The sequence below is a fragment of the Typopeltis vanoorti genome, chromosome 5, assembly GCF_054136105.1.
Source record: "Typopeltis vanoorti isolate ZY-2024b chromosome 5, IOZ_Tvanoo_1.0, whole genome shotgun sequence".
In the NCBI taxonomy this organism is placed as follows: Eukaryota; Metazoa; Arthropoda; class Arachnida; order Uropygi; family Thelyphonidae; genus Typopeltis; species Typopeltis vanoorti.
This window is the reverse complement of record NC_143553.1, coordinates 61,908,319-61,929,390: the sequence shown is the minus strand read 5'-3', so window position 1 is coordinate 61,929,390 and position 21,072 is coordinate 61,908,319. Positions and strand designations below refer to the sequence as shown.

The following is a 21,072-nucleotide window of genomic DNA, read 5'->3' as shown; positions in this document are numbered from 1 at the left end:
GTCTTTGAGAAACCCAGAGCCAGAAGTCACAGTTGGTCAGATCAGGTGAACGAGGCAGACATGCAGTGGGAAATGCACTGCTAATCAATCTTGGCTTCTGTGAATTGATCTCAAAGAACCTCCATACAGATCAACTGATATGTGGATAGGCCCTATTCTGCATGAAAATGACTGAATCCATGCACAGGTGCTGCTGTAGCTTTGGCACAACCAAATTGTTTATTATATTGCGATACTTCTTGGTAGTAACCGAGTAGGTCACAAGACCTGAGTATCAAATGTCCACAAAGAAGAATGGTCAAGTGATAAACGTAGATGTAAATCTGCAGACATTGCATGCAGGTTTTTGCATAGCTCATATACCAGGAAATTCTCTTATCAAAGAAACTCATCAAATGATACCCCATGATAAATATGGAAGTGCAATATTTACAAACGAAAACTTAATTCCATTGTCCATTGATTCAACGAACAACAGAAACATTGAGATTATTACAATGACATTTTAAAATATCTCAATCACCTCAGTTTATAAACCGCCATAAGAAGCTTTTTCCTTCGCCGACATCCTCATCTATAATAATGCATACATGACCAATGTTGTATTAGGTGACTTTAACAGCCATAGTTTTAATTAAAATGAAAAGCCAATCGGCTAGTTTTCTGGCGATTTAATAGATATTAAAGGGATAAAAATCCTATGTTGTTATATAGCCAGTAAGTGAAACTCAAGATCGAGAACTACGATCTATGAGTTTCAATAAAGATCCATGATCGTAGTTCTCGATCTTGAGTTTCACTTACTGGCTATATAACAACATAGGATTTTTATCCCTTTAATAAGTTTTAACTGGGGTTACACAAAGTCCAATGAAGATAAAGAACCTGTTGAAAAATGTGCAGAAAACCTTTCTCTAAACCTGATACATAATTCAAAACTCGCTGCATCTTTCAACAGTGGCAGATGGAAGTGTTGCTATAACCCTGACCTCATATTTTTTAGCTCAAAAATATCCAACATTTGCATTAAAAAGGTTTTAAATCCTATTCTACATACTCAACATAGACCTATAATGCTTCAATTCAACCCAGCTATTATGCCTAACACAGTCCCTTACAGACGATTTAATTTCAAAAAAGCTAATTGGAAGGGTTTCATTGAAGATCTTGACCACTCCATAGAACCAGTCCCTCCAAACCCTTGAGAGTATCCTCAATTCATAAAAATACTGAGGAAAATCTCCACCCAAATATATCCCAAAAGGATGCTGCAAAAAGTACATTCCAGGCCTTTCCAGTGACATACAAGTCCAGTATGCTAATTACTTACAACTTTACAACAGCAACCCCTTCTCAGAGGAGACTATCCATGCAGGAGAAAAATTATGCTCCAAGATGGCAGAGGAAAGGCGTTCCTCATGGAAAAAAGAAATAGAAGCCCTTGATATATGATCCATAATAGCAGAAAGGCATGGAACTTTATCAACAGAATTAGGAAGCATTTCACTAAGCCATATGAGCATCCACAGGTAACGGCTAATCAAATTGCTCAACAGCTGCTGAGCAATTTGATTAGCCGTTATTTGAATGGAAAATTCCCTAAAAAAGCACCCAAAAAATAAGATACTTAGAACTGCAAGCAAGGAACAAAATATGATTACCTCAGATTTCACCATCACTGAACTCAACACTATAAACCTATTAAAACCTAGAAAATCTGCAGGCCTTGATGATATAGTATGCCCACAGATACGAGACCCTTTGACACTTCTGCACATGTCAAAAGAAGGAGAATCCATTCCAATAATAGGGTAATCAATTCATATTGTGGGATGAGTATTTATTATTACACGTCAGAAAATTAACTTCTCTTTTATGATCATTGTAGTTTTTAAAGTGGTAACTATGTTGCTTGTATAACAGTTGGAAAATTTTACATATAAAGCACGTGATTTCACATGTTGGTGACCAATTTATACATCACCTTATTTCTTTCTCCCCTTCAACATGAATTGACTCTTCTTGGCAGTCTACCAAAGATAGCTCTCGCTTATGTGGTCAGACTATATCTGTAATGAACAAATTAAGCATTTTGGATCCAGGAGTAAAGAGTAGTTATTAAACCTATACAACACTTGCCTCAGAACCCTAAGGATATCAATTATCTGGAGGCACGATAAAGTAGTGGCCTTTCTGAAACCAGGGAAAACTCCAACTGAAGCAAAAAATTACAGACCTATATCACTACTCAGCAACCTCTTTAAATTCTATGAACAATTAATTTTGAATAGGCTACAACTACTAATTGAACTCCATTTTATTGCTGAGCAGGCTGGTTTTAGACGAAGCAAATCCTGTACATCACAAAATCATAACCTCACTCAATATATAGAAAATGGTTATGACCAAAAACTAGTCACAGGAGCAGTCGTTGTAGACCTAACTGCAGCATATGATGCCATAAACCAGGGGTCTTCAACCTTTCTGACAGTGTGGGCAGCATTTAAAATTTCAATGAAGCCCATGGGTCACTAAGCTATACAGCGGTATTTAGAATTGCAAGATGCTTTCCAGATTCACAAGGAACGCTATGCATTTGATACTTTACATAAAATCCTATAAAAATAACTCAGCTTTAAGAGCGTAGGTAGGAGTCGGGTTCATGATAAGTAAATAAATAAATACCTGAAAAAAGATAATTTAATGAAGAAAACATTTGTTTTTTACAATGTCAATGGGCAACTTGGCAATGTTTTTCCTTGACCGGCTTGTCGATGTTGGCATCAATGTTGGAAGTCGCTATGTGCAGAGTATTCTCGAGATGTTGGTCCGTAATCTGAGTTCTTGTCTTGGACTTCACATGCTTCATTCTGGAGAAGAACTGCTCACATAAGTATGTGCTTCCTAAAAAAGCACACATCTTCAAAGCATGCCAGCAAAGATTAGGGAATGCATCCTCAGAAATGTAATCTTTGTAAAATGTAAGCAAGGGCACACTGAATAATTTTTCTCTCAAAGAAAAGTTGATTTGGAGTTCAAGCAGCTCCATTTGTACTGAGCCTGGCATTTTGGCAGCAGTTACACTGAATGGCATTGAAAATAAATCTAATGAACATCGTTGGTTATGAAAATCACTAAATTCAAACTCTTCGAACTCACTTCGCAACACAGCTTATTTTGTAGCATAGTCAACAAGAGATGAACAGTTGGACTCAGCAAGAAGCTGAAAAGAGTTAAGTCTTTTTTTGCGAGTTGTGCCTCCCAAAGTTTGAGCTTGGCCACAAAAGCTTTGATGTGATCAAACAGAGTGTGCACCAGTTGATCTTTGGATTGTAGCCGTGTATTTAGGTCATTCATATGCAATGAAATGTCGGTCACAAAAAGCAAAGTCTGTCATCCGCTTCGGATCATTAAATTCCAGATTCGGATTCCCCATGGTTTGCATGAACTGTTGTAATTCGCTCCTTAAGTCAAAGACTCTTTTAAGAACCTTCCCTCTGCTTAATCAATGCACATCACTATAATAAACCACATTGCCGTGATCCATTTTGCACTCTTGGGTCAAAAACTCTTGGAATTGATGATGATTCAATCCTCTTGCCCTAATAATGTTGACAAAAGTCACAATAACTTTCATGACATTCTCAAATCCAATAGTTTCCATGCACAAATTCTCCTGGTGGATTAAATAGTGGTAATGGATGAAATCTTTTCCTTCTAGTTCTAGTTCTTTCCATAGCAGCACAACAAACCCTTTGTTCTTTCCTGCCATAGCCAGGGCATCATTAGTTACCATGCCCTCAAGGTTGGTTAAGCTGAGGTCAAAAAGCTGGAGCGTTTTCTTGGCAGCTTCAAGAATATGAGTGCCTTTCATCGTTCTCTTCATAGGTACGAGCGCTAGCAGTTTATCTGTCACATTGCATTGTTGATCAATGCCACGGACAAAGATAGCCAGTTGTGCTGTATCCTTCACATCTGTGCTCTCATCTAAAGCAAGTGAATATGATGTAAATTCGGATAACCATTTTTTTAAAGTTCCTTCAATGTCATTGGCAAGTTCTTCGACACATCGTGCTACAGTTATCCCAGACAAACTCGATTTTTTAAACACTTCCTTATTATTTGGGCACAGAATATCCCAAGCAGCGATGAGACACTCTTTCACAAACTTGCCATCCAAGAAGGCTTTTGATTTTTTAACAATTTTTCCAGCTATTACATAACTTACTTTGTTATGTAATAGCTGGAAAAATTGTTTTGATGCATGCTTCGCTCCCTTCCCTCTGCCTTTTAAACATACCCTGTTAGCATTTTAAATCAATTTGGAGATGGTTCACTTTGTCCACATGAAGCTGCCCTTGAAGGTCATCGAAATTGGATGCATGCTTTGTCTCATAGTGTCGTTTTATATTGTATTTTTTTGATACTGACACTAACTCACAACAAATTAAACACACTGGCTTATCGTCAATCAGCACAAAAAAGTACAAATTGGTCCACTTTTCATTAAAAATCTGACAAGAATCACTTGATTTACGCCTTTTACTCATAGACACCATAGTAATGGAAGGTGAACCCAAAAAATGATCCAAAATGGCCATGTAAAAGTTATTATTCAATGAATAGGTCTCAAACTAATGAAAAAAGTCTGACAATATAAAACCACAATAGGCTATGGCTGACACGACGAACCTGCGTGCACTTATACATGAATATCACACTGTTCACAATTGACTGACTGACTGACGGTGGGTGAGATCCTCTTGTATTTATATGAAAAGAATGAAGTATCGAGAACCTTCGAGATGTATCTGGAAGGCACTAGGCAGCACACTTGAACGAACTACTGCTTCAGCCTGCGACATTAGTACTAGTACTTAAGCACTGCTTGGCACTGGTAGATGATGGCTGAAGAAGCATGTCTATTTAATATTTATTTTTATAGGATTTTATGTAAAGTATCAAATGCATAGCATTCCTTGTGAATCTGGAAAGCATCTTACAATTCTAAATACTGCAGTATAGCTTGGTGGCCCGCGGGCTTCGTTGAAATTATTTTTTATTTAATTGTGTTTTAATGTTTATTTTTTCGAAATGGCCAGCAGGCCACGGCAAAGAGCTCCACGAGCCATGTGTTGAAGACCCCTACCATAAACCATCTCACACTCAGAAATAAAATATACAGAATAACTAGAGACTATCGACTTGCCCTCCTGATCCAATCATTCTTGGAAAACAGCTTTTCTGTGGACCTGTCAGGTAGGAAGAGCCGATGGCATCCCCAAAAAAATGGCCACACTTTTCTGGGGAAGGCTGTTATCACCATTACTTTTCAACATCTATGTCAATGATCTCCCCATCTTTCCAGGAACTAGAAATTTTATCTATGCTGATGACCTTGCCATAACTACTCAATCAAAAAATGTCAAGTCCATTGAAACTACTCTATCACTTGCTTTAAACAGTCTAACCACATATTATAGCAGTAATCAATTGAAACCAAACCTCCTGAAAACTCAGACTGGCCTTTTCCACCTTAACAATAAGGAAGCCAACAGGAAGCTACAGATTTCTTGGAAAGGCTCAAATATATAACATTCCTGGAATCTAATCTACCTGGGTGTGACTCTTGATCACACTCTTTCATATAAAACACACATAGAAAAAACAAAGGCAAAAGTGAATGCAAGAAACAATATACTAAGAAAGCTTACCTCCTCCAAATGGAGTGCAGATCCTAGCACGCTGAGATCTTCTGCCTTGACCCTTTGCTATTTTTCTGTTGAATATGCCTGCCCAGTATGGTCCAGATCCTGCCATGCTGAAAAACTTGACCCAGCATTGAATGAAAGTTGCCGCTTAATTACAGGATGCCTGAAACCAACACCACTAAGAGACCTGTATACTTTGGCTGGTATTGCACCCCCACTTCAATTTGAAGATTTGCATTCTCAACTGATGAAAGAAGCAGACAAATGAATGATGAACGCCACCCGCTATTTGGCCAGACCACAGTGCCCCAAAGACTAAGATCCTGACATAGCTTCCTAGCAACTGTTCAAGTTTTGTCTCTGGAGGGTAAAAACCCTCCAAAGACAAGACTTCAGCAATGGCTTGCACTATACCCAGAGAATAATACTGGTATTCCAACAGCCGAACATCTTCCACATGATGCCCACTTGGACTGGAATACTTGGAAAAGCCTTAACAGACTTCAAACGACAGGATGCTGCAAACAAAACCTCATCAAATGGGGCTACCTCACTGGACCAGATAATTGTGAGTGCAGGACGACCCAGTCCAAGGAACACCTTCTTTCTTGTCCCCTTCTTCAATCACTTTGCACAAAAGAGGACCTTATATCCTGCACAGAAAGAGCAGTTGATTGCACAAGATACAGGAGGAACATCTGACCATATTTATTGTATAACTTATGAATTAAAAAGAAACTTACATACTTTACTTATTAGCCCCTGTGTAATTCACCTACCAAATTTAAGCTGTTCTCATTTGTAACGTATCCTAATTTGTAATGTAATTTGTAATGTATCCTAATTTGTTCTAAATAATGTTGTACCACTTACTTACTACTGTACCACTTGTGTTTGGTTATGAAATAAATAAATAAACCAGGAAATTGTGTATTCATAGCTCCATGCAGGTGAAAGTAAGCCTCATCTCCCCACAAAATCTTCTATGGCCATGTGGCATGAAACTTCCTCTCAAGCAAGGAATGTCAAAGTGAGTGTCAGTCACCAATTTTAAAGTCCTGTGGGTGCAACTCCTGTGTCAGAGGGTAGAAATGCAGAATCTTCCGTAATATTTTCCAGACGGTTGTGTAAGACACATGAGTGTGCCTTACACAACTGTCTGGAAAATATTACAGAAGATAATAAAAAAAACTTTTAAAAAAGTTTTCCCCTTGATATCATTGACCTCTTTTCCTTTGCTATCATTCCAGTTATTTCTCTTGGAAGAACAGAATTTATAAACAGATAGAGGGTACCTCCTCTATGGGATCTCCCCTCTCACTTCCACCCCCCCCCACACCAATTTTTTTATGGAAGATTTTGAAAAACAAACTCTTGATTTAGCTCCTCTTAAATCTTCTATCCAGTTAAAATATACAGATGATTTCTTTTCTATTTGGTCTCATGGCCCAGACACATTAGATACTTTTCCATGTCACCACAACCGTCTTCACCCTAGAATCCAATTTACAATGGAAAGAAAACTAATAATAGTCTGGCTTTTCCAGACACCTTGGTCACCCACATACTTAATGGAAAAGGACACCCAAGTACCTACTGAAAAGGACATATTACCTGAGAGTAACATGTCCTTTTCAGTATATAGGAAACCCACTCACACAGGCAGATACATTCACAAACCCCCCCCTGCTCTGAACAATTATGGTGTCATAAAAACACTAATCCATAGAGTTTATAACCATTGTTCCAATGAAACCTCTTCTGCAAATACACTTTTCTAGCTACAGTTCCCACAATATCAAAAAAATAATCAATCCTTCCCCTGATTCCATGACCTTCTCTTCAGAAAGATTTTAGTAATGAGGCACATCAGAAAAAATATCCAGAATCTTCAAGAAACACAATCTTTGCACCACTTTGAAGTCTCCACTTAAAACAAGCTACCCTTATCTGCTCCAATAAAAACAAACTCCCTCTCAGTACCAAGTGTATATAGAGTTCCTTGTTCCCAACTTGGCCTACTATGAACAGACAAGAAGTCAGCTACCATCCAAATAGAAGATCATAAAAAAAACATCTGCAGTCATGCATATGGTCAATCTGGGCTTGAAACCATGCTTTGGATACAGCTTACAGAATCAATTGGAAAAAAGACCATCATACTCCATCACAGTAAATTTAGAAGAGAATGACTGTTTTTAAAATCTGCTGCTGCTCTAAAAATCAGCCTAATTTAAACAAATATGGTTGCAAAAAAACTTCCCAAAATATGGGCAACACTAATACTTCGAGATCCCAGTTTACATCTTAGGCTACCAACAGGCGTCCACAGAGGGTGGCCCACCTAGTTAGAACTCTAGTCTTTCATTTAAGTTTCGGTTAGGTAGGTAGGTGTGTGTGTGTGTGTGTGTTACAAGCCTCATTTTGTACTCCCTGACAATTTCTCTGTAACTGAGATGAAATACTACTTTTAATCGTTTCCCAGCACTGTTTTAATCCAATAAACTTTTATCATGAGTTTTTCCTAGCACTTAAGCATTAACACACGAATGTTATTTATGGCCTGCTCCACAATGGCAGTAGCAACTTCATTCATTTGTTATGAACTGATTGTTTTCGACCTCTGCCAATTCTAACTCCCAGTGATACCGTTTCTTCAAAACAACTAATCATTCGTCACAGAGCACATGGAGATAGTGGACCTCATTGACATTTGATCATGTGACGAAATTCACGGAATGCAGCAACAGGCAACAGCAAGGTTAGTGCATCACTGTGGACAGTATAATGAAGGGAAAAATCCTGTGTCTATCTTTTTAAACCCTCCTAGCATCTGTTGAGTTGTGATGAGCAAATTCCATGTATTTGATGTTTACAATGTTCCCTGTAGTGAATTCTGAAACTACCCCCCCCCCATCCTCAGATATCACTTTCACATGACACACAATATATTCCTGCAAAGTTTCATAGTATTTGAATCACTGGATGGCATTCCACAAGGCCTTAAACAGGGATACTTTAATTTTGATAACCCTGTACTTTACAAAGCAAACTGAACACCAGCTAAAAGATCCTTAGTTTCCCTTGGCTATATAAAAATTTCCTTTGCAGCATTTATTTTATTGTTTTCATTCTTATTCATTCTGCTTTATTTCAAATTCCTTATAATATACAAAGTTAAAAGGCCTCACCTAACTTATATACTTGCATATGTCTTCTTTCAGTAAGCAAGTTTCTTTAAACTCATCTTTCTTTCATTTTTCTGAAGTAGGCATGAAGAATAATTGCTCAGATAACAGCATTGTATTTAATGGAGTAGTTCCAACTGCTTCTAACAAAAGGAATTTTACTGCAAATTCCACATTGCTCCTTGGAACATATATCACTTGCCTCTCATATATGAAGGCTTGATACATTATATTGTCCTTCAATTATTAATTTCACAGTTCTTGGAGAGTAGTTAAAGATGCATATAAAAACAATTTCTGAGATTATAGAAATTAACTCTGTAGTTTATTAACTTTTCCAGCTCTTCTTCCCTGCTTGCCTACTCTTTTCTTGCTAGTGTTCTTGTTACCCAGCAACAGCTGTTCTAAAAACAATTAATGTGCATGTCCGCTACCAAGATTTAAAGTGAAACTCAAGTGATGACATGTCTGCCTTTAATACAGCGATTGCACAAGTGTTTGACATAGAAACACTATGGTAAACAACATAAATTAATTTATAATATACATACAACATTTCTGTGTTATTCTCTCAGGATTACAATATATAGTAAGTAAGTTTATTACTTAAATTCATTTAAGTTGTCTTTATTACACTACTGTTTAAGTGCATGATAAATCTAGTAATGATAAGCATATAATGCATTACTAAATGTGAACACATAACATATATTTTTAGATTATCTTATCATATAACAAAAACGTATTTCTTATTAATGAATTTTTCACTCAATATATAAAAAACTGGAAAAAAAAATGAACATAAGAAAAAATCAATTAATTATGCGAGATTTTTACAGTGCCCCTTGCTTGATTATAGGGGCGTAAAATGCCCTTTTCTAGAACAAATTGTTTATTATGAATACTGAGCAAATTTCTTTGGAAATATGTGTGATATTTTTGCATGTCTTTCTATAAAAATACATTTATCAAGTACAGTGACTGCTTAATTATCCACCCTTCAAATACTTAAACCTTTAGTTAACTAATCCTCCAAGTTTAGCACATCATCTGACTCCTAAGCAGCACTACATAACTGTACATTCAGTTATTCCTATTCTTGGTTTTTCAACCAGAAGACAATAAATTTCTCAATGTGAATGCATAGTCGAATGCATAGTCGAGTATGCAACTGCATACTCGAATTTTCAACAGTCAACAATGGTATGACAAACACTGAGTAGCTCCAAGCCTCATAGTATATCGAGTACAAATAAACAGAGTGATGTGTATGTCAAGATTTACATTTATATTTTATACACATTCCTGAACAATATTACCAGATCTATATTTACATATTAAGTTTATTCTGCTTATACTCAGGTGTTCAAAACTTATAGATACATAATGAAAATAGATATGACATTAATATTTCAATTATGGTTTAAAATTTTTTCAATGCTATCTTACAAGGAGCTTATACTAGTGCAAACTATACATGAATTCAGCAGTATTATGTAATAACTTGTATCAAACTTTTTTTTTTTTTTTTTTACCTTCTGAATCTCCACATGAGTCAACATCAATTTCTGTAATACCAGCATTTTGCAACTGTCTGGCACCCACTATAATAAAATATTATATAAAAAAGTTTTTTTTTTTTTTTTTTTTTTTGAAATTTGAACATGATATTTAACAACTCAAATAAAGTGGCTGTAAGAACAAACTTTTTTTTTAACTAATAAAAAAAAAACTCAGTGTCTACTGTTTCATTCATATTTCTTGCATAAGATATTAATACACACCTAAAATATCTCATTTAAGTGCATATGTAATGAATTACATTTGGATACATGCTTAATAATGTGACATTTTCAGTATCACATCTTTTAAGCATGCATGTAATGCAACATGATTTTTGCTTTTCTGAGCTTTTTAAGGACTGCCTGAATACCTCTTCTCTCCTCCAGCTAATACATGCAGGGTATGGTAATCACAACATAATTATGAAACAAATATATTTTTTATAAAAGGTTGCCAGAATATCGCATATATCAAACCTAATGGTGATGCTTTAGGAGGATTTCGGATCGGCTAGAAAACAATTTTACCTTTGCTTGTTAGTAAATTTGCATCATGAATGCCTAGTGCTTCAACTGCAAGTTTCATGTGTTCTAAACAATTTAATGTTTCCAGCAATTTTTGATACTTATCCTTCCATAAATAACAGCTTTAATTCTTGCAAAACAATTAGTCACCATCCTCATTGCCACCTATGGGTCTAATGCCCGTTGGTCTGTCTGAAGCTTGTTTCACCATTCTTTGCCATTTCTCTCTGTTCATTTTCAAATGACTCAAATCTTGCAAACTCTTTCCACACCACTCTTCACATCATCTATTCACTCTTGCCTTGTCTGTCCTCTTCTGTTTATACCATCCACTGTACCAAGCATCCAGGTTTTGATCTTTCTACTGTTTTCCATTCTGCAGATAAGTCCAAAAAGCTTTAGTTTCCTTTGAAATCTTTTCTGCATTAAATTATCTTTGTAGCATACTCTGCTATACAGTTCTTCATTTGTTTCCTTTTGAACCCATCCAATTCAAAGATGTGCTTTTGAAAGCCAATATTTGTCCCACAAAGTCTTTGACCCATCTTTCACAACCATAGAGAGCACTTGTGAACATGCATGCTTCCAGCAATCTGTTTTATGGGAAGGCTCACTGATTTATTCTTCCATATTTTGTCCATTGCCTATATGTTTCGGTTTTGTTATCTGAGATCTTATCTCTTTTTTTACAGTATAAAATCATGCATCATATTGCTCCATAGGTATGTCAAGTTCTTAACTTCTTCCAGCTTTTGCCTGTTAACCTTTATTTTCCTTTTCATCCTCTTCTATCCAAATATCATTGTTCTGGTTTTTTCATTCATTATCAACCCATATCTCTTTCCTTCTTCACTTAACTTCAGCACTCTTGTTTCTAATTCCTCTTCATCTTCTTCAATAATGACTATGTCATCTGCAAATCATAAATTATTTATTTTTGTACCTTAAATTGAAATTACCCTTATATTTATGACATTCACTCTTTCCAAAAGCATGATAAAGATGCTTGGGGATATTGCGCCTCCGTATCTTGTGCTTCTTTATATCTGGAACCATGCATGGAACCATCTTGCTTACTGTTGAATGCTTTCTGAAAGTCAAAAAAACAGGTATAAACATTTTTAGCTTTATATAGAGCTTTTTCAGCAATTAATATTAACATTAGTATTAGGTGCACAGCATTTCGGTCTCTTTTTCTACTTGCTCATCTTCAGATTTTCTTCCATTAGTTTCCTTATTCTTTCCATTAACACTATGATCACCTCACCACCATGTTTCAGCATCTCTCCAGTGATCTCATCATTCCTGTGGCTTTTATGGTTCAGATATTTTACTGTATTTACAACCTCATTCTTCAGAATATCAGTTTCTCCCTCTGTGATTGGTGGTGATATTTTCCTCAATTCATCAATTAACTACTTTTGGACCTCAACATCCCCTTGTGTCTTACATAACTGAGCAGTATTTTGTCTATTGCTCTTCTATTTCTTCTCTGTTTATCAGGGTTTCACCATTTTCATATTTTATGATTACATTGTTTCACAAATTTTACTTATTATTATTATTGTTATTTATTTATTATCCCTCCCCCCCCAGGTGTGTGTGGGTCTTACTCAATTTCTCATGCTGATTTCAAATATGTTTTTAATTTTTTCCTATCATTTTGAGAAATAAGCCTATACATTTTTATGACATAAACATTATTAACAATATCATACATGCAGAATGAAATTCAACTAGAATGATATATGAAAATTGAACATACAACAGAATATAAATACTTAGGCACCTACTTTACTGCAAATGGAAAGCAAGATAAAGAAATAAAAATAAGAACAGCCATAGCTAAAAATGCCTTCTGTAAAAATAAAGATCTGCTCAGAAGTTCTATGGGTATCGAGACAAAGAAAAGAATGATAAGAACATTAGTGTGGCAGTTTTAACATATGGAAGTGAGACCTGGATATTCAAGAAGAGAGTAAGACAACAGATAATGGCCTTTGAAATGTGGTGCTATAGGAGAGCTCTGAAAATCTCATGGACAGAACATGTGACAAATCAGATGTCCTATAGAGAATGAGAACACAGAAATCTTTATTACAGGAAATGATCCAGAGAAAGATGAGATTGATGGGATATGTACTGAGAGGTTCAACAGGACAGAGGATACTAACAGTTCTAGAAGGAAAAATTATGGGAAAGGATCAAGAGGCAAAAACCGAAGGACATGGCTTGAAGATATAAGATCATGGACAGGATCACATGGCTATGCAGAAACAAAAAGGAAAGTTCACCAACAGAGAGAACTGGAAGGACATAGTGCTGTACCCTCTCACTGAGGAAGCTACACGAAGAAGAAGAGTGGGGGCTTATATCCACCCATCCATCCAGCCCATTCAGTACTATGGAAGAAACATACGAAAACATGAAAATAGTGCTGGGAAACATTAATTATGATGCCAACAAGTGAAACACCTGTGCTGATCTTAAAGTCATTGTAATTTTGCTTGGTTTACAAATAGCTACATGAAAAGTTTTCTGTCCATATATTAGCTTCGTTTTGGTTTATAACTTGTTCAAATATGGGATTGTTCATTAACAATCTAATCTCTGGCCCAATAAAAATGCCTTCCTTTACTTTTGTATCTTATTTTTGGAAATTTTTGTTCCAAATACTGAAACCCTGCTTCTTCCTGATTCAATTCTTTCACAAAAGTTTTGAGTCCAAATTTGATGTGAAGTTGTAGCAAATACTTTTTCTGTCTCTACCAATGGTGCATGTTTAACATTCTTTTCTCCAAGTGTAGAATGTGTATGCGAACATCACTGTTTAATAACACAATGATTACTTCTGGTCCTGCTGTCCCATTCACATAAGAAGTATCAGTACTCAGTGTATGCTATTTGTAAACCAAGCAAAATTACAATGACTTTAATGTTTCACTTGTAGGCATCATAATTAATGTTTCCCAGCACTATTTTCATGTTTTCATATGTTTCTTTCTTAGTAACTGAATGGGCTGGATGGATGGGTGGATATAAGCCCCCATTGTGAAGAACAGCTTTCAGACTGGATTTTGACAAATCAATAAAAAGTCTCCATTCAAATGGTGTGTGTGTGTTCAATGCCGTAGGACTCCATTAGCCCATCTATGTTAGTACAAAAGGTCAGGGTATCACTTTCACTGAAATAACTGATATACTCACTTTGTCCAAAATATGTGACCTTAGTTCCTTTAGCTAGGAGATTCCATCCTTTCAGCCATAATGCTAACGGTTGTGCATGATCCTTTGTAAGATTAAAATCTCTCACAAGATCATTCAATTCCTCTTAAGTATGGATTGTCGTTTTTGACTCTGAAATCATGTTCTGTGTCAGATATTTCCTCTGTTTCTTCACCACCACAATCAATGTCTGCAGGCGTTGGGGTGTTTTGGTACTGGCAAATCAAAAGAATGAGGTACTGGTCACAAAGCTGATGAAACATTTGGATACATGTTTCTTATTTTTTTTATATAAATCCTGAAACTTTTGTAAGGCAGAAATAACAGTCAGTAAAATTCTTCTTTTGCTCTCTCTCTCCAAATCATTGGAACAGCAAATGGTATGCAGGTCTGGTTCCTTTCAGCCAAGCCCTCAGATTAACCACACAACTCGCATAACAAACATGCAGAGCCTAGCTTTTATCTTGATCACTTACTTTAGAACCAAAATAACACTTGTAGGCTTCTTTAATCAACTCTGTAAATGGTCTCTTCTTCTCCTTATTGTGTCATATTCTCTGTCATAGAGAATATGACACAAGTCGTATTCTGAGACTCATGCACCGAATGGACTGTATAGGCTAATATGGAACGATGTAATATGTGCATCGTCTTACATAATAATTAATATGTATTGCATCATCTCGTGATAACTAAGCACAGTTGATGCAATAACAGCAGAATGTGATTGCAACACAACAATAACTCAAATAGGGCCTAATGTTTTTCTCTAGAATGATACGTGGTAGAAAAATTTTAAACACATTTTTGAAATCAGTGCAAAAAACTGATTCAGAAATACCTTTTCTTGCAAAGGAAACAATTATGCCTTGGGCTCCATTTCATGTTGATATTTCTGATCATTTTATACACTTCTCTTGTTCAGTATTCACCATAATAGTAATTGATATCCCTGCACTGTTTCTCTAACCATTTTGATTTGTTTCTTAAAACACCACCTTCTTCACATCACTGCATTTCACTTTACTTTACTGTTCTTCCATTTCTACAGAGATTTCTCTCCTAATCTTTAATGCTCTTTTTTGAATTATCTTTAATGCCTCCTCTTCTTTGGCTTTTCTGTCTATGGGACTGTTTGTTTCACTTCTCTCTCTCTTGATTGCAGACACCACTTGGTTGTTTCTATTCTCCAGTTCCTTTTCCATAATGGATTTCAGGTCTTCCCCAAGTACTTTCCTAGACACTTTCCCTGTGATTTCCTCATATCTCTCCAACTCTGAAAGTGTGCTTTTGCTTGTTGCTTGAGTTTTGACTTCATATTGACAATCACTAAGCTATGATCTCATTTCATGTCTGCACCTTGAAAGTTTTGATGCTGTCGAACTGATGTGGCCCATCTCTTGCTTATGAGTATCACGTCTAGCATGTTCTTAGTTCTTCCATCAGGTGACCACCATATCCACTTTATGCAATCCTTTTGCTAGAATTCTGTGTTGCAAATTACCTTATCATGCTTCAGGACAAATTCAAGCATTCTTTCTCCTGTTTCATTGCTTTCTCCATATCCATATTTGCCCATTATTCTTTCTCGTCCTTCATTGTCCTTTCCAATATTCACATTCCAATCTTCTCCAATGTTTAGCATATCTTTCTATGGTACTGATTTCAAGATTATTTTCAAGTTATAGAATAAGTATTTCTTCTTTAGAATTTTCTAAAGTGGTGTATAGACCTGAATCACTGTGATGTCAAATGGTCTTACTGCAAAGCCTGCCATTATTATTCTTTTATTTACTGGTTTGTATCCTAATAATGATTCTCTTCTTCTACTGAGAGATCCAACTCCTGCCACGTTTGTAATACTATTGCCAGACTGGTTGATTTTTTCCATCTCTCATCTTCACCAACTCTGTCCGGCACATCTTCACCTAATCCAAGGATGTCACATCAATATCACTCTGTCTCCTTGCAAAGTAAGCCTAGCTTTCCAGGCTCTCATAAAGTAAGGGCATGTTCCTTCTTGGAATAACTTGCCAATCCAACCCAATCTCAGTTGGGTGTACGGACTTTGTTTATTTAGGCAACATCTGAGCTGGTGCATTGTACTTTTCCTTTGCACTTCCATATTGCACCAAATTTTAATCATGTTTTATTTTTACAATCGGTGCAATGACACTTATCTGATCAACACTTAATGGTGCTTTCAGCTGTCCCAACATGGGGAAACAGATGTCCACTATGGATCAGATACTGCTGTTGACTGTGGGTCCATGGGAGGTATTTCATTTCCCTCCTACCACTAATATCAGTGAGGCATTCCCTATCTGCCACCAGGGGATGTGCCTCTTTTCAGAGGTTTCCTAAAAAAATCAGTTATAAGTTTTAAAATCCTTAAAAATCTGTCAATAATAATTTCTAATGTATTCTATCTTTTGTATCTAAAATGATGATTATTACTTTTTCACTCTTTATTATTTCATTTTGTAAAACAGAATTTCTTGTTCGAAATATTTAAAAAATGTAACAATTTTTCTTATACTAAATATTAGCACAGAACCATCATCCTGTAAAACATATAACTTTCATTTATGCTACTATCATTGCTATCTTTTGATTTTTTTGACACCAAAACACTTATCACTGCAAGATAAAGTGCACGACTGTTGAAAGGCTGGCAATAATTTTCTAAAATTTTTCATAACTGCAGCACTATCGCTAATAGTTGTAATTACATCTGTTTTAAAGCAAGTCTTGAAAGACTTAAGTTCTTCTTGAACTAAAAAACAGGCCTTTTCTGCAGAACAAGTACCATGAATTCTAATTACAACATGATTTAATGAACCTTCCTTGTAATATATGACTTTTCGGTTCGTATATTTTTAGTTTCTATTACAAATCCAATTGTTTCCTCATTTCTATTTATTTTAAAGTTAAAAATTTTTGGTGTGGACTTACTGTATTTTTTCACTATCACTAGCATTAGGAGTAAAATATATAATTATTATAATTATATATTTTTCTCCTAATGCTTCTTTTGGCGATTTATGTATAATGTCTATAAACACTGTTCATTTTTCTTCTACTTTTTTTTTTTTTGTTTGTTTTTGTGTTTTATTGTTTCCAGTTTATCTGTTTTCTGGTACAGGTATGTTAATACTCTATACCTGGAGTAATTCTATTCTATGTTTTGTTTTTCTTTGTATATTGATATCTTTCCAGTTTTATCTTTCCAAGTACTAACTTACAGTCACTTCTATATCTGCTCATGTTAGAACTGTTATTATTATTAATATCAGACCTCTGTGGAGTCAGGGACTCATCATGGCCAAAGCTCATCAAACCATGCCTTAAACTTATTCAATGTGTCTGCATTCACAACATACTCAGGCAATGCATTCCAATCACTCCCCGTGCAAAGAACACTTTCCCTCACTCCTTTGCTCACACCCTCCTTATACCATTTCCAGGGATGGCCTCTTGTTCTACCAACCTCCTTTCGCTCTATGAAAAATTTCTCCCATATTAATCTGATAAAAACCACTGACCAACTTATATGTCTCAATCATATCTCCTCTTCTCCTATTCACACAGCTTTGCAAATTACATTCCCTCAACTGTCTTCATACTCCACATTACAAAGATAGTTACCACCTTTATGAATCTTCTCTGGACCCTTTTTAACATATCCTCATCACCATGAAAACCAGGTGATGAAATCTGCACACAATAATCCATATGAGGTCTGATCAAGGCCTCCCTTCCACTTACCTGTCCATTCATACAATTTATTCAAGTCCTCATTAAGGCCACACCTGTGCTTGATTCTGCATTGTTCTCCCCAATTTTGCATCACCAGCAAATAGTTGCATATCACCAGTTAAACCTGTCCCAGTATCATTAATATACAAGTTGAACAACAATGGCCACAATACAAACCTCTGCAGCACACCACTAGTGACTTTACACTTTTGAGATAATGCACACTCATAATTTGTGCTTAATGTTTTCATTCATCCCTGTCCAATATTAAAAAAAAAAGGAGACCCCTTAGAATGTGCTAATTATAGAGGGATTAGCCTTTTAAATACAATATATAAAGTCTTCTATATCTTAAATAATAATGTCCAAATATACTGAAAAAGAAATAGGAAACTATCGATGTGGATTTTGACCAAACAGGTCAACAACAGAGCAAATAATTATGCTACGGCAAATATTGTATAAAACATGTGAATACAATATAACTACTCATAATTTATTTATAGACTTTAAATCTGAATATGACACTGTTGACAGGCAACAGTTATTTTTGGCAATGATGGAATTGAACATCCCAACTAAACTAATTCGATTAGTCAAGATGACAATGAAATCCACTATATGTCATATTAAAATTCGATCTGATTTGTCAGAAGAATTTGAAACAACAAATGGTCTAAGGCAAGGAGATGCATTAGCTTGCCTGTTGTTTAATATATCATTAGAAAAGACTTCAAGGAACTCCAGAATACAGAGAATAAATACAATTTATTATAAATCAGTCCAGGCCTCGGCAATGCTGATGACATTGATACTATTGCTAGAACACAGAAGGTCTTGGTAGAGGCATTTATTTCCTTGGATAACTCAGCAAAAAGAATGGATCAAAAGATTAATGAAAAAAAAAAAAAAAGACTAAATACATGGTTTCAAATGCCAATAATAATAACATGAATTTATTAGGTTATATAACAACTGGAAATTATAAATTTGAACATGTGGAAAACATTATATATTTAGGTTCCATGCTCAGTCATGATAATGATACAAGCTTTGAGATTAGAAAAAGAATATCTGTACAAATAGATGTTATCATGGACTTTTAAGACATATAAAATCAAGACTATTAACTTTCCAAAGTTAAATTAGGATTTATAAAACCTTAATTCGACCTGTCTTAGTGTATGCATCGGAAACATGGAGCATGAACAAACAGGATACAAGAAGATTAAATATCTTCAAAAGAAAAATACTACGAACTATATATGGACCAGTTAAAGTGAACAATGAATGGAGAATAAAGTATAATAATGAACTGTATAATTTGTTTAGGGAACCAAATATTATTACATTCATAAAAATTGGTTGCCTGCAATGGGCTAGACAGAATATTGGAAGACCTAAGACCAGTAAAGAAAGTCTCTCTCTCTAACCCAGGGGGTAATAGATTGTAGCAGAAGCTTCTGAGGAAGGCTAGCACTCTCAAAGGGTTGTTAAGCCAATGATGATGTTTTCATTCATCCATTAGACACCTGCTTTATTCAGCTTTTTGACCTTCAGAATATACTTGCACAATGATGTTAAATACATCTTGGTCAATTCCCAAGTAGCATTTATCTCCTTCCCATTTAATTCCTCATTCCATGCTACAGTCCCATGCTATCTCTTAAGCTTCTCACAATCAGCAACTTCATATATATCCTTTCCTCATAAAAGTCATCATATGACATTTACAAACTCCACTCCCTTCTCCTCACACAGCTCTGCCAACATACCATTCACAATCTCTGCTCTATGTCTCAACTTGTCAGTATCATATCTCAGCAACACACTGATGACTTTTCCAACCACGTTATCTTTCCTCTCGTAAACAACTTCCTGATATCCATTTTCACATTCTCCTTATATCCAACCAAGTCATCTGTTCCAACAACTTCTACCACCAACAACTTGCTTGTCTACTTCTCATATCTAAACATCAATTATCCTGCTAATTCTATTCTCTCTCCTGAAAAACACACCTTATGGAATCTCTCATTTACACCTCTAATAATGGAATCTCCATACATTGATATTCTCATGTCATTCATCACCTCTTTTTCTGTTTTCCTTCATCCTAACCTTTTGCAATATTTCATTCTTATCCACCAAGCTTCTCATCTCACTGCACATATTTTTTATCACACTTCTCATTCTGATCAATTAGTTTTTCAGTCTTGCATCCTGGCAATTACACTATTTGTCAGTCTGTTATTTGTTCCTCATTCCCACAGTATCACTCACATTTTTTCCATCAGTTATACTTTCTTTCACTTCCATAGTCTTGCTTGCTTCCACTCTGATTCATACAGTCATGCACTTCCACAATTATGCTCTATTTCAATTCATCAGCCAGTATTATATTTATTGATAACTTGTAGTTCAACAGAATATCACATTTTTGACATATCCATATCTTCTCCCATTTCCCATTCAGTCTCTCCACAAACACATTCTCCACATTCAGTCTCTCAACAAATATATTTTCCACATTTTGTCATGTGATGTTGCACTCATCATAACAAACCATTGTCATTTAGCATACTTACTCTCCAACCAACATGATGAGGGTCTGAATTCCACCATGGGCATCCATGTTTGTGATTGTCTTTAGGTAGAAGATGAATCTCATCGTCCGGTGTGAGGCCACTGTCCCCTTTATTAAAAGACTGAAGTGGATTGAAAAAGTTCTATGTTTGGTCTCTAGAGCAGGGTCTCCATATAGTCTTTCAGATTATATAAAAAATCAATAAAAAATACCCAAAATATATAAAATTAATTTAAAAATAGAAAAAAAAAATTCTCAAAAATTCTCATTTTTGAATGTACTGTAGTTTTACAGAAAAATCATTTGCAGGTAGGAGCTACATAAAAAATTTACATCAATAATTTTTTCTAGTCTGATTTCTCTATTAGTTATAATGTAATTAATTACAGACTTTTGTCCTCTTGTATTCTCCCATGTTTTATGGTCAAAAATATATTATGTATTCTTAATTCATTCTATGTGCAAACCACTGCAGCAAATTTGATCCATTTTCATTAATTATTTTTTCATTAAAT

At 35.4% G+C, this 21,072-nt stretch overlaps 1 protein-coding gene across 2 annotated transcripts in view; it reads right to left on the bottom strand.

Annotated features, from left to right (window-relative positions):
• The window catches only part of LOC150106468 (cytosol aminopeptidase-like), a 245,362-nt gene that overhangs the window by 170,435 nt on the left and 53,855 nt on the right, over positions 1-21,072 (bottom strand). For both annotated transcript variants that reach the window (XM_090393141.1, XM_090393142.1), the window contains one exon: positions 10,435-10,503. In XM_090393141.1, the coding sequence (XP_090249267.1) occupies positions 10,435-10,503 (69 nt within the window). The remainder of the gene's footprint in view (positions 1-10,434; positions 10,504-21,072) is intronic.